Source organism: Diabrotica undecimpunctata, chromosome 1, assembly GCF_040954645.1.
Source record: "Diabrotica undecimpunctata isolate CICGRU chromosome 1, icDiaUnde3, whole genome shotgun sequence".
NCBI classification, from domain to species: domain Eukaryota; kingdom Metazoa; phylum Arthropoda; class Insecta; order Coleoptera; family Chrysomelidae; genus Diabrotica; species Diabrotica undecimpunctata.
Window position 1 is genome coordinate 66088893 of NC_092803.1, and position 13900 is coordinate 66102792.

The 13900-nt window shown below is 34.4% G+C and overlaps 3 protein-coding genes across 3 annotated transcripts; 1 reads left to right on the forward strand and 2 right to left on the reverse strand.

The window, feature by feature from the left end:
* Nucleotides 1–4441: 4441 nt before the first annotated feature.
* ubl (Ubiquitin-like protein 5) lies at nt 4442–6579 on the reverse strand. The gene is made up of 2 exons (XM_072543774.1): nt 6307–6579; nt 4442–4563 (listed from the first exon to the last, which is right to left on the reverse strand). Exons 1-2 carry the CDS (start codon nt 6482–6484, stop codon nt 4520–4522), a joined length of 222 nt encoding a protein of 73 aa, XP_072399875.1. The 5' UTR covers nt 6485–6579; the 3' UTR covers nt 4442–4519.
* Nucleotides 6580–6698: 119 nt separating this feature from the next.
* Nubpl (NUBP iron-sulfur cluster assembly factor, mitochondrial) lies at nt 6699–8036 on the forward strand. The gene is made up of 5 exons (XM_072543765.1): nt 6699–6948; nt 6999–7158; nt 7225–7390; nt 7431–7615; nt 7675–8036. The coding sequence occupies exons 1-5, from the start codon at nt 6889–6891 to the stop codon at nt 8016–8018; spliced, it is 915 nt and encodes a 304-aa protein (XP_072399866.1). The 5' UTR covers nt 6699–6888; the 3' UTR covers nt 8019–8036.
* Nucleotides 8037–8617: 581 nt separating this feature from the next.
* LOC140451234 (uncharacterized) lies at nt 8618–12086 on the reverse strand. Its single transcript, XM_072544982.1, has 4 exons — nt 12068–12086; nt 10579–11985; nt 9450–10445; nt 8618–9393 (listed from the first exon to the last, which is right to left on the reverse strand). Exons 1-4 carry the CDS (start codon nt 12084–12086, stop codon nt 8618–8620), a joined length of 3198 nt encoding a protein of 1065 aa, XP_072401083.1.
* Between the last annotated feature and the right edge of the window lie 1814 nt (nt 12087–13900).

Below are 13900 nucleotides of genomic sequence, written 5' to 3' on the forward strand. Positions count from 1 at the left end.
GTTTAATTGGTTTTCCGGCTTTGCATAGAGCATCGGTTATTGCTAGTTTGGTATCCAAAAGGTGTAAATCAAATTTCTACGCTCTTTTGGCTAATAGAAAGAATAAAAAGTTCACGGCTGTCATGTCAATGAAATGAAAAAATATTTCTTCGACCTGATTTTTATACGATAAAATCCTAACATGGAATCAAGGAGATCTACACGTCCCATGTAATTTTTATAGATTAGGACAAGGTATCATTTTATGTATATGTACTTTCTTGTTTGAAAAATCTTCTTTTTTCTCCCTTTGGATCACTTCCAGCGTATGTTGACATTGTAGTAACGATTTTATTATCAAACCAGGACACTACACTGATATCCACATTGTCTATATTAGCTATTTTCTCTACAATATGACCTTTGCCGCGCTTCTTCATTTCTTTCTCAGCTGGCATCACAACTCCAGGAACACGATTACCTAAGTCTTACTGTTCCCAAAGGTAAAATGCCCTCTTTGGTCAGGTATATCATAAGAGTTATGCTGGTGAATCAATTCTCAAAAAACAACTTGTAATGTTGATGTTTTGGTATCTAATCTGCTAATTTGATAACCACGTTGCTGCTCATACTAAGATTTGGTGCTCCTAGAGGTACAATATTACTCTGGGAACAAACAAACAAATTAAAGTCATAGCTGACTCCCGAAATACCACTCAGCACAAAGTTTTTGAGGCCCCACTTATGTGGTTTTTTGGGTTATACTGCTTTAGCTGGCTTCGCGCTTTTGTTGGTATAATCTGTTCCTCTACAGCTAGAAATTCTTCTTTCGGAACCATGAGTAGTCGTTCTTTGATTTGGCTCAGAACAGGTCTAATTTTGAATAATCTGTCATGTCCAGGCTATTCATTTTCAATCATGTCATCATTGTTATTGAAATGCAAGAAACGTTTTATTTCTTCGAATCTGTTACAGCTCATCACATCGCTAACTGTTCGGTGGCCAATATTGGCATTCCAATAGTGTCTTGTTGATGGAAGTTGAATTATCGACATGTAAATAGTAATTCCTATAAATTGTTCTATTTCATATTTTTTTATATTAGCTGGTTTATCTGGACGTTGTTGCTGAGTATAAATTTGATTGGTCAGTTATATGCTCTATAAGACTACCAGGAAAGAGAAACTTAAAAAATTGAACCGGAATTTCTAATTGTAAAATCGAAGAAGGTAAATTTTCAGAACCAGTAAATTTTGTATCATTTTCTGTTCTTCTCAGATTTCCTTTCACCCAATTAGGAAATTTTTTTCTATTATATCGTAGTCTTTCAGACAAAGGGGTATCATCATCTGAGGAAGTGGCAGAAATGACAGTTTCCTTGACATTGCTTGGTAAATTTTCACGCTCCTCATTGTCACTATCTTGACACAATATCATCTCATTTGTGCCGTCTTCATCGGAGACATCTGATTCTTCACTATTAGTACTATTTGGAATTCTAACTGCATTCATTGTACCATAAAAGAGTTTCGGATCCATATCTACAAAAATAATCAATGAGTCCATAACTTCATAGTGTGCCATATATAGCACAAACCCTTTTTGGGGTTTTCGAGAGACTTTCAACATTTAGTACTTACCTAAGCAGATATCTAATACACACTACAATAAATTTCAACTTTTTCTCTCCGTAAAAAACGTTTTTACTATGAAAAATAACCTCTAACTTCGAGCACTGTTTCACGTGGTTCAGAATTTCAACAAGAATGAACTTGAAACTGCGCACGGCTGCCTATCTCGCCGTCAGAACTATGCCGCATATGAAAATTTTACGTACCCATTTAATTATTATTGTGGCACCATTAGTTAAACATAATGCTTTTAAAATTTTTTCGCCTGTTAATACTTTTTCGATAAGCCAGTTTTTATCGAGATGGGGCTTCTTTTTTATTATGTTTAAAAATTATATATTTGGCTGTATAACACTTGTTGTTGCTAGAGATACTATGTATTAAACAGCAGCATCAATAATAGTAATAAATATTCCAATTATTGTGCATTTAAAATTATTAAGAAAAACTAAATTTTCAGAAATGGCAGATATGCATTTAATTCTGGGTAAGGCTAAATTGATGCCAAAGGAATACTTCTGCGGAAAAATATCCTAATTGAAATACACCAGGCAGACGATTGTTTTTTTTTTCATTGATCGTCGTTTACGAGACACTCACAGTTCGACCGCAATTTGTTGGTAATAATGATCGACCAAAAGTAGTTACAAACGATGAAGAGATTTTGAAAGCAATTGAAGAAATCCCTGGAAGCAGTACAAGATTAGTAGCAGCTCAATTAGATGTTTCCCACACGATGGTTTAGAGAAAATTCAAGGAACAGCTCTTTCATCCTTATCACTTAACACGTTTAAGAATTACTGGATGATTATTATAAAAGAATGGGATTTTGCAATTGGTTTTTAACGGAAAACACTACACCCAGTACCTACAAAAAATCACAGAAATGGCATTACGAACCATCATAACATGCACATCTGGGTCGAAGAAAAACCCTACGCAAAAAAGTCATCACCAAAGAATGTTTAAAGTCAATGGGGCAATTGGGCAGGAATTGGCGAGAATAACCTAATAGGACCAGTATTTCTTCCAAACAATTTAAATGGTGAAAATTGTTTACACTTTCTACAAAACGTGTTACCAGAGTAGAGAGTACTTAGACGAGATAAATTTCGCAGCCAGGAAAAATATGTGGTTTTTACAGAGAATATCTTATCGGTCAGTATTCTGGACGTTGGAATGGAAGGGGATCTGATGTGCCTATTTTTTTGGCCACCCAGAGGTGCAGATCTTAACCCAATTGCCTTTTGCTTCTGGGGTTTTATGAAAGGGGACATATATTCCATAGCAATTATGAACGAAACAACAACTAAAGAATATGATCATGGAAGCTGCAAATCGATTTCATCAGAAGCCCATGATTTTCGAAAATATTCGATTTTCCTTTTTAAAATGGTGCCGAACATGTATTCAAGAAAATGGAGGTCATTTTGAGCATTTGTAAAATTTTTAAAAACATTGTGTTTATTAAGTAATAATTTTATTAATAATTATGAAACGTCACAAACATTGGGGGGCGGGTTAAGGGAACAAAACCTACACAAAATTTTTATGGGGTGCAAAAATTTTTCACTGTTAGTTTTTTTAAAGATGTTCCTGTGATAACAAAACCACATGTCCATTTTCAATATAAAATATGTAACAGTTTTAAGATAAACAGTAATACCTCAACTTCAGCTACACCTACTTACGCGATTTTCAAATCTCATTGATTTAAATTTAATATATTGATTATACTGATTAGACCACAGTGTGCTCCCAAGGTAAGCTGATTTTTGAATCATTGAAAGAAGATCCTGGGGAGATTGCTAAGAATGAAGGGTTTAAAGCTGGTATAGGTTAGTTCAGCGGATTCAAAAGTTACTGTAATTGACATAGTTGTGCACAGAAATTAACAGTTATGATAAATGTATGTGGCTACACCAACTAAACCATATTCAATGTAGATGAGCTAAATCTGGATTGCCTGTGATTTGGAACTCTAATCATAAACCTTGGGTGACAGATTCCCTTTTTGAGGACTAGTTTGGTCATTATTTTATACCTGATGTCAAATGTTATTGTCAAGCTAAACAATATTCCATATAAAGTGATACTAATCAACAACAACACAACAGGTCATCCTCCTGAACTTGAACTAGTTTTGACCCACATGTGACAGTTGAATTTTTACCACATAATGCATCTAGCTTACTTCAACCAATGGATTAGGAAGTCATTAAAACATTCAAAGCTTATTACATCAGATGATCACTTGCTTGATTGTTTATATTAAGTTTAAACAGAGGTTGAAATGGCAGTCAAATGGAAACTTAACTGAAGGCCTCAGTTTAATTGAAAAGGGATTACAAATTTTAGAAAACATAAAGTACAATGAAGAGTGTATTTCTTCTACAAAACAAAGAATAAAAAAATTTGTGTTGCCAAACTACTTTGTTAGCTTTTATGAAACCTTCTACAGCAAAATAACTTCTATTGGCGCTATATATTTGTATATCCTAAGATTTTAATAAACATTTTTTGTGTAAATTGTTGTTTTTAGCTTCCGGTCCCAATTAAACATAATTTATATAAATACATAATACGAAATTATACCTTGACTTGCACGAATTCATCTTAAGCAGTTATCGCTCGGTCCCAACAATTGCATAAGTTCGGGATATTACTGTACTAAAAAAAATTCATTCATTTCATTTTGTAACTTCAAAGAGCTGTAACTATTTTTATACCCATATTTGTAGTAAGTTAGGCTCAATGGAACTATTTTTGGTCCCAGAATATGCGATTTAATCTATTTTTGTTACACCCTGTATATTTTAAATAAAATTAAGTAATAGTATGTACATTTATTCAAAAATCATAAAAAATAATTATAAATTATTAACTAACTTAAATGTATTCATATTTAACTATTGATAGTAGAGCTCAATGTTCATTCCATCATGGATTTCATCTGGAATTATATTAAGGAAAACAACATAAAGACATTCAACACATTTCTGAACTGTAACATTTTTTAATTAAATTTTAGGATAAATCTCTTCTATTTTTATCAAAAGAATATGAAAACCCTTGAAAAAGAATATGAAAAGTATCATTCAGCATGTCCTCCCACAGATTTTCATTTTTCATTAGCTTTTTCTTATATATAGCTACATCTTCTGACCAACTTGCTCTGATTTTTCATTTTATTTTATCTTGTGGATTTACTTTATTTATGAATACAGTAAAACCTCGATATAACGGACCTCTATTTAACGGACTTCGGATATAACGGACAAAAAATCCAGTCAAATGTAGAAAAAAAAAATAAAAACGTACTGTTAATATTATACATGCTTAACCTGTCCCATACCACTGTATTTTACAAAAAATTTCAATAAAATTTAGCATAAGAGGGCACATTTCTAGATATTTTCAAAACTTGCTTTTTCAAAGAAGTTGTACCTTCAGTGAGAAAATTTCAAGAGAAGAAATCGGGAATACCGCCAGAAGAGGTGAAATGTTTATTGCTTTTAGACAACGCTCCTGCTTAACCCTCTGAAAATATTCTATTTAGCTGTATGTTTTTGCCAAAAAATACATCACTTATTTAACCCATGCATTGCAAGTTTTTAGACGAAGTAATGGTTGTATTGCACGATAGAGATAATGCAGAATATCCAAGAGGACAGTGTAGCTGGGCAAAACTTAAGGTGTTACAATTTAAAATCAACAATTTTTAATTATTCTGCAGAATGGGAGGAGGTGAAAGAGCAAACATTAAAAAATGGTTGGAAGAATTTGTTTGATGACCAAGATGCATGGATTTAGAAGGGTTGGAAGTTACTGATTTCTGTAGGACAATACATAATAATGCAGGAGAACATGTAGTTGAGGAAGATGTTTTACAATGGCTAGAAGTAGAACTAAAGAAGATGACCCTGAGCTAGAGAAGGTGACCCTGGATATAACATCATGACTGAAAGTGAAATAGCAGATGAAGTTATGAACTAAAAAGTGAGGATGGAAGTGAAGTTAGTGAAGATGAAAAAACAACACTGCCAAAAATAAAATTATCAGAGGTAAGATCGCATCTCGAAGCTCTAATAACATTTATTGATTATATTCATCAGTTAACGAAGTTCAACTGTTTTCTACGCATTTTCGTCATTTTTGAGAATTGATCATAAAAAAACAGCAAACATCGAAATTGCAAACAGAACTTGATTCCTTTTTCAAAACTTTCACTTCACGACGAATGGCTGAAGACAATTAAATAGAATTTTGTTTGTATTTTGTATTTTTTATATATATCTGAATAGAGTGTACATATATATTAAAAAAACGTGTTTTGATTTGTTTTAAACATATTTTTACATACGGACTTTCGACTTTAACGGACACCCCGTTCCCCCAAGTAGTCCGTTGTATCGAGGTTTTACTGTACCTTCTTTATTTTCTTTACACATTTGTTGATTGCATGCCCTCAATTTTTATTCATTTTTATTATTCCTAACGGTTGAACACAAACTGTTTAATAATGTTTTTCTATTCTATTCTCTTCATATATTTGTTTAAGGCTATCCTTAAAGCTATTTGCCACACTCTAATAGATCTGTTAAATATTACCTGGTAAGAAGCTTCTCCAAAATTTCAATAACCTATTTACTTAAACTTAAATATATACTATTAAAACTATTAATTAAAAGGATACAGTCTTGTAGTTGAATGTGGTCTTTAAATGTAGTGTACCATTTCTTCAAAACTATTTTATCCCATCTTGTTCCAGTTTGAGCAGCAATAAGTTTTTTCAGATCTCCAACTGTGTCGTCCGGATTACATTTGACTCGGACTTTTTTACCTAAACGATCATTACACGTTATTTCAATCATATTTTAATACTTTTCCTAAAGTTTATTAAAATCAACACAATTTACAACAGAACAGAACCTAAAACATAGTGGTAAATTGACAGTTGAAAATGTCTTCTTTTTTAAAAGCTGTCACTTGTCTTTTTGAGAAAATCTAGTGATTGGTTTTAAAAATTTACAAACTGAACAAAAACAACGATAAGAAAGAATTTCGCAAAAAAATCAAAGAACTCTCCAACAATACCTTGTTACGCAACATAAATTCTTAATACCAATTTATGAAAAGATATAATAATTGTTTTTGTACAAAATAATTATACAAAAGACTCGCCTGGACTTAGGCGACCAAACACACATTTTATTCTTTTTTTGATCAAAATAGAAAGTAAGTAAGACCTAACCTAACTTTCTTTTAAATCGAAATCATGATATTAAAAATTGGATTTCAAAAACTGTTCTATCATAAGTCCCTAATACAATTACAGGTAATTGGTTGTATTGTACATTTATCTTATTATAACTTAGGCATTTTTAGCAAATCGCATTACTATCATCAGAGAAAAATGTAGATCTAAAGCAGAAAAGGGAACAGATTATGTCCAGGGGCTTACCAAAACAGAAACCTATTCCGGGAGTTAAGGATATCATTCTCATATCATCTGGGAAAGGAGGAGTAGGAAAAAGCACTACTTCAGGTATGGGTTGGTTTTACATCAAATCAAAAATTTACCAAAATTTATATAGCTTTTTATTGGTTTTAGTAAATTTAGCTGCAGCACTAAAGCATTTAAATCCAAATAAAGGAATTGGTCTTCTAGATGCAGATGTATTTGGCCCATCAGTGCCCCTAATGATGAACCTAGATGACCAGCCCCTTTTAACAAAAGATAATCTGATGGAACCTTTAATAAATTATGGAGTAAAATGGTAATATCTATGCCTAAGGAACTATAATAATTTTTTTTAGTATGTCAATGGGTTTTCTTGTAGAAAAAGATGCTCCAGTTATTTGGAGAGGTTTAATGGTGATGCAGGCACTGGAAAAACTAATAAGACAGGTGTATTGGGGAGAATTAGATTATTTGGTAGTGGATACACCCCCAGGAACAGGAGATACATTGTTGAGCCTTGTGCAGAATCTACCTATCTCAGGTAAAACACATGTGATGTTTTGAATAATTTTTGAGTGTTTGTAATATTCTACCTTTCAGGTGTAGTTTTGGTAACAACCCCTCAATCAGCAGCTCTAGAAGTGACCAAAAGAGGAGCTGGTTTGTTTAGAAAACTAAATGTGCCCATAATAGGAATAGTAGAAAATATGAAGTATGTCAAATGTACTTCCTGCTCAAATCATATCAATATTTTTGGCGAAGGAACTTCAAAACTTGCCAATGATCTCAAATGTAATGTCTTGGCCAGTTTTCCATTGGATCCTGGAATATCTACAAGCACTGATGAGGGAACTCCTATAGCAATAACACAAAATACTGGTGATATTAGTAAATTGTATCATACTGTAGCTGATAAGATTGAAAAGTTTATAAAAAGTAAATAAATTTTGTTAATTTTAAAATGTGTATTTATTTTCAAAATATGTACTTATGTTTATGTAATAGATGGTGTAGAAGAAAGGATAATATCCTTGAAAATGATATAGGTCATGAATTGTCTCCATGTTGATCAAATTCATATCACACATCCAGTAAAAAACTATCAGAACTCAAAAAACATAGTTTTGAGAAAAAGCCATTTAAAAAAATGTATGTAATTGATTACTTTGCAATATTGTCCTTTTTTTTTTTTTAATTTTAAAATTTCTCTTTTCAATTTGAATGTTAATTTTTTTGAGTTATGACCCTATTGATTTCTGCAATATTTATATATTTCTTAAATAGGATATATTAGGTAAATTCTTATTAGCCATTGGAAAAGAATAATATCTTTGCATATTGCAAATTCAAATATTATTATAACAAATTGCAAATATTTCTATCTTTATTTTTAAACTAGCTGACCCGGCGAACTTTGTTCCGCCTTAATGGCAATAAATAAGCAGATTGTGTTTTTTTTTATTGGAAAAAATACAAAAAAAAAATTAAATAACTACATTAATCATTCATTATTATTTCTGTATTTTAGTACATAGGTTGCTCTTCACTTAAGTACCTTGTGATACACGACATTTTTTGTTTTATTATCAGGCGCAAAAACAAACAACGCAGATGGTCTTCCGACCCGTGAACATGCCACGTATAATTGACCATGGGAAAAACATGAATGTTCTAGATTTAAACCACAAACTTTTAAGGATTGGCCTTGTGATTTGTTGATGGTCATGGCAAATGCAAGACGTATCGGAAATTGAAGTCTTTTAAATTCAAACGGCATATCGGTTGGGATCATCGGGATCCTCGGAATGAGAACTTCCTCACCTTTGAATTTTCCTACCATTATCGTAGCGTAAATTACATTGTTCATCAATTTACTATCCACCAAACGCGTACCGTTGCACAGTTTTGGTTGGTTTATGTTTCGAAGCATGATTACTACGGAGCCAACCTTTAGGCGTAAATTGTGCGGTGGTAAGCCAGGCACGTCCAAAGAGTTTAAAAATTCAATTGGATAGTTGGTGGCTTCATCTTCATTTGTGACGCAGTCAATAGATTTGAATGAATGCATTGTTCCAATGATCTTATTTTGAATTATGTAGTTCAGGTCATCTACATATTTATTCTTAGCCGCTAAAATTGCTCGCTCACTCAACCATTCATTATTTTTGTAGTTAGAAATAATATTTGGAAATACATTGTTGATAAGTTCGTCTTTTGATGAGACAAAATTACAGAAATTATTTGGAAATGATATTAATCCGCTCGATTCATCGACAGGTACTTGACCATTACCGATAGTCAGCAATTGCTCCGAGAAATCTTCAGCAGATTTATCATTAAGCAATGATCGCCAACATCCGGACCGGATAAGGCACTGAAGAAGAAGAAGAATGTAACTCTCATGTTTGTTGTCAGCTGCAGTTTCTTCACATAGCCCCATAGATTTGACGATTTGAGGCAAGCGTTTATTTCATCGGCAGCCGTAGATCTTGGAATTACTGGCAGTATTTGGCGGAAATCGCCAGACAGTAAAATCATTGCTCCTCCAAAACATCTCGAGTCATTGCGTAAATCTTTTAATGTTCGGTTAAGTGCTTCTAATGCACGTTTATGCGCCATTGTGCATTCGTCCCAGATGATGATTTTCGATGCCGCTAAAACTTTGGCCATTGCTGAGTGTTTTGCAATATTACACGTTGGATCTTCAATAGTTTGAAGATTTAATGGTAATTTGAATGCTGAATGAGCCGTACGGCATCCTTCTAACAATGTGGCTGCTATTCCAGAAGAAGCAACTGCAACCGCTATGTTGGATCTCGCCCGAACAGTTGCTAAAACTAATGACATAAGGAATGTCTTGCCAGTTCCACCAGGGACATCTAGGAAATATAAACCATCATTTTCATCAGCGATTGCCTTCATTAAAGTATCATAAACTTCCTTTTGTTGGTAATTCAACAGGGGTACATTCCTTTGAACTACTAAATCTAATTCCTGGTGATCATATTCACGTTCCCGTTCCAATTCTCGATTAAATGCGTCATTCATTTCACGATTTGGCGCTGGCATTCCTAACCTGATTAATAAATTACCGCACATGAGGTAACACATATCTTCGATCAAGAGTAAAGCACGATTATGTATCTCCTCATTCATCTCAATATCGTGATTTCTGGAACTGACACGACTTTGATGTAAAATATCTTCTGACATACTATCCTTGTATTTGTGCCACAGGTTACATGGGTTTGATGGAAAACATGTCGAAATTATGATAGCGAATAATGTGCGTATCTGACTTGGAGATGCAGAGATAATGGCTTCAGCGATTGTCGTATCCCAATGGGTATCGTTTTCTAATAAGTTCAATTCTTCACATGCAGCACGATATGTTGGGAATATTAACAGTTCGTAGTGTCTCAAATAAAGTTGACCCACGCACATTTACCAGCAACAACCGCAAATAGAAACATTCATCATTTTTTGGATGAACTGTATACATACGACCAAGAGCATCAGTAGAACGTACATCTGGATACCCAGGAACCGCATCACCTTGCTTCCGTCTTTGAAAATTCTTGGATGAAGCATTCCAAGTATAATAACGTGGCATCTCCGAGTAAAGCAAAGTTCGTGCAAACTGATCGCTTTGGCAGATTGCAAAAAAACTGGTCAATGTAGTTGCTGGAGGTGTTTCAGCACGTTGTGTAGCATTCGAAGCCGTGAAATATACTCGTTGACCATTCTCCAGATGCACCTCCAAATGTATAACAGTAGGATGACGTTCGTGAATTGGAAATGCGAATATACGCCAAATCGCTTCATTACAGTTCACATAACGACCAACTTGATAGCGTGAAATTTCATCGTTGGTATTTGAGAATTGCAATCCAAAAACCGCCATATCACTGCCTTTCGTGACATATTTGCAAATATATTTTATGGACTTAACTGAATTGCAGTATTCAACGTTGCAATGTGTCTTGAACGTTTTAGAAATAAGTGGCGAATATGGAACAATCCAACTGTTGTCGACAACGAAATCCATTCTTTTCACTTTCGTTGTGACAGTTCGACCGTTGTCATCTGGTGATCGACGCCGATACAGCGGATACCCATCGTTGCCAGTGACAGTCTCCGCCGTTAATTTCCGTGGATATCGTTTAGAGCACTTTCCATCGACCATGCAAGGTGATTGGGGATTGATGGCACCACACGGTCCATGAATCATAGTAGTAACAACATCATGTAGGTCTGGATCGACTTCATGATCAGGAATCTCGGCACATATGATATCATCTATTTGGTCAGGCTGAATTCTTTCCACTAACCAAATAAGAATGTGTGCGTGCGGCAGGCCTCGCTTTTGCCATTCGATTGAATACATCCAGCATCGAGTATCTCCAAAGACGCGTTGTTTAACAATAAAGTTCATCAGGGACCGAATTTTTTGCCTGAATATACGTGCTGTGATGTCGTGTCTATCATTTGATGTTTGTCCGGGAAGCAGCAATTGAGTAATTTCTATCCATTTTGGATTACAGGTAAAAGTAATAAAGAGATCTGGCCGGCCGTAATGACGAACATATGTCATTGCATCTTGTGCATATTCATGCATATGACGTGGGCTACCAATGTACGTCGCCGGCAGAATAGTTAATCGACCAATATTAGCTGCATTTCCTTCAGTACTAACTGCATCACGTAAATGGATGTACTCCTCAGAACGCAGTTTGGCTTGGTTCAACCTAATAAATGTTAAACGTTCCGTTTCTATTTTTACATACATGTCAACGCAATACTGCTGAAACAATCGACGAAACCGCAGCAAATAGTTGTCAGCATTTTGACGAATCATCAAACGATATGCATAATAATTCATTAAGCTAACTTTCTTTGTAGTTTCTTCACCTGAAATTAAAAAAACGATAATTAACCATTTCAAAGACAAATAATACAGACATTAACCATTATTAAGATACTGATACTTTACCATTCAATGGATTTATCATTTTAATATTAAAATAATATCCATCTTCTCCTTGCCAAAACATCAGTGGGTATTGCAATGCGTCATATTATCGATGAGTTTCAGATATTTGTTGCAGTTGCCCAGTATCGCGACGTGTAAGCACAATATCGCGTTTTTCCAATTGTTCACCAACAATCAGGATGGCAACTTCGTCTACTGTTGGAGCATTAAATGTGCGTTCGTGTGTTCCAGATGGTCGTTTATCTGCTTTGATGACAACTTTATAGTCATCATTTGACATGCGTTCTAAAGCACTCTTAAACAACCTGACCAACGCATGAGGTTCATGAAGCAGACACTGCAAGTCTTGAATAATTGCTCGCTTCATTCCTGCATTGATCCCTAGGCGTCGATCAAGTTGTTCTTCCATGTTGCCCATGAAATATATTTGTAAAAATTTATTCTGTGTATCTTCGAAAGGTAGTAATGATCCAATTCGATGGTGAATCTGTCCTTGTATCTACAAAATAAAAACCAGACAGTATTAACTGGGTTATAAACACTTTTTCTGTGGGAGAGTAGAGTTCAGTATTAGCAAATATAATACATACCAATAGATAAAGTAAGTTATTCTTTAACTACATTCTATGTAAGTACAAAAATAAATACCTTAAATGTCGGATAAAATCCTCCTTCTTCGATAATGTCTGCCCCAAATGACGTCATTTGGAAACAACTATTGTATTTTCGAGTATTTGCAAGAAAGTGGCGTGATTCTTGTGTTTCGCCACAAAGCAATGAATACAATGGCTCATGTGGCGGAGTCAACACTGGCAATTTCACTTTACCATTAAGGCAGCATAATCCAGGCGTTTCTCCGGAAAACTTTAATGCACCACAATACTCGCAAACAACGTCCATTTGCCCAATGCAAACGCTAGGATGCAAGCTGTAATCATTGCTGCAATCGTATCGAAACGCTGCTCGATTCAAATCAGCTAAATATCTTGTTCTGCGTCGCAAATTATCTATTTGTTGCCTTCTGTTGTTCGCTCGACGATTCTGCATTGCCAACCGAGCTGTTTCACGGGCTGCTTCACTTTGCTCTCGTGATTGAGAAGCACGAAGTCGAGCCATACTATCGCGGCGCTGTTCACGTGCAATTTCTTGTTCTTCTTCAGTCCTTTCATTTGCAGTATTTTGTATTCTTCTTGCATTACGGCTTTGTCGGGAAAGATTCGATCGTCTTGGTCGCGGCATTATTAATTAAACTTCACTTCACTTCAATTACGGCTTTGTCGGGAAAGATTCGATCGTCTTGGTCGCGGCATTATTAATTAAACTTCACTTCACTTCAATCCACTTGTTAATTATTTATTTAATAGAAATAGTTTTAATATTGATTTCTTACAAATATCAAATTGTCATCCATATGTCATTACATAGCTGTCATTTTACGTCAATTACATAGCTGTCTGCGTTTTGTTATTCCAAGTCTGATTCTTTTTTGTTATACCACGTTTTATAGTGACTGACGTTTCATGTCAAGTCACACGGGAACGCTGTCGAACAGAATAAAAAGTATCCTATGTCCGTCTCCTGGCTCTAAGCTACCTCCCTACCAATTTTCAGCCAAATCTGTTCTGCCGTTCTTGAGTTATAAGTGGTGTAACTAACACGACTTTCTTATATATATATATATATATATATATATATATATATATATATATATATATATATATATATATATATATATATATATCTGTATGCCGGAGGTAAAGGGCACTATGTCCATTTTTGTCAATATTGAGATTAAACTGCAGTTATAATGAACTTTTAATTCTCCACACAGAG

Coding starts and splice junctions, on each gene's coding strand:
- Nubpl (XM_072543765.1), top strand. CDS start 6,889: ATGATATTAAAAATTGGATTTCAAAAACTGTTCTATCATAAGTCCCTA. Junction 6,949..6,998: donor AGTCCCTAATACAATTACAG/GTAATTGGTTGT, acceptor AGGCATTTTTAG/CAAATCGCATTACTATCATC. Junction 7,391..7,430: donor ATAAATTATGGAGTAAAATG/GTAATATCTATG, acceptor AATTTTTTTTAG/TATGTCAATGGGTTTTCTTG.
- ubl (XM_072543774.1), bottom strand. CDS start 6,484: ATGATTGAAATAACGTGTAATGATCGTTTAGGTAAAAAAGTCCGAGTC. Junction 4,564..6,306: donor CCACATTCAACTACAAGACT/GTATCCTTTTAA, acceptor ATATAATTCCAG/ATGAAATCCATGATGGAATG.
- LOC140451234 (XM_072544982.1), bottom strand. Junction 10,446..10,578: donor TTCTACTGATGCTCTTGGTC/GTATGTATACAG, acceptor CTGCATGTGAAG/AATTGAACTTATTAGAAAAC. Junction 9,394..9,449: donor TACATTCTTCTTCTTCTTCA/GTGCCTTATCCG, acceptor AATCTGCTGAAG/ATTTCTCGGAGCAATTGCTG.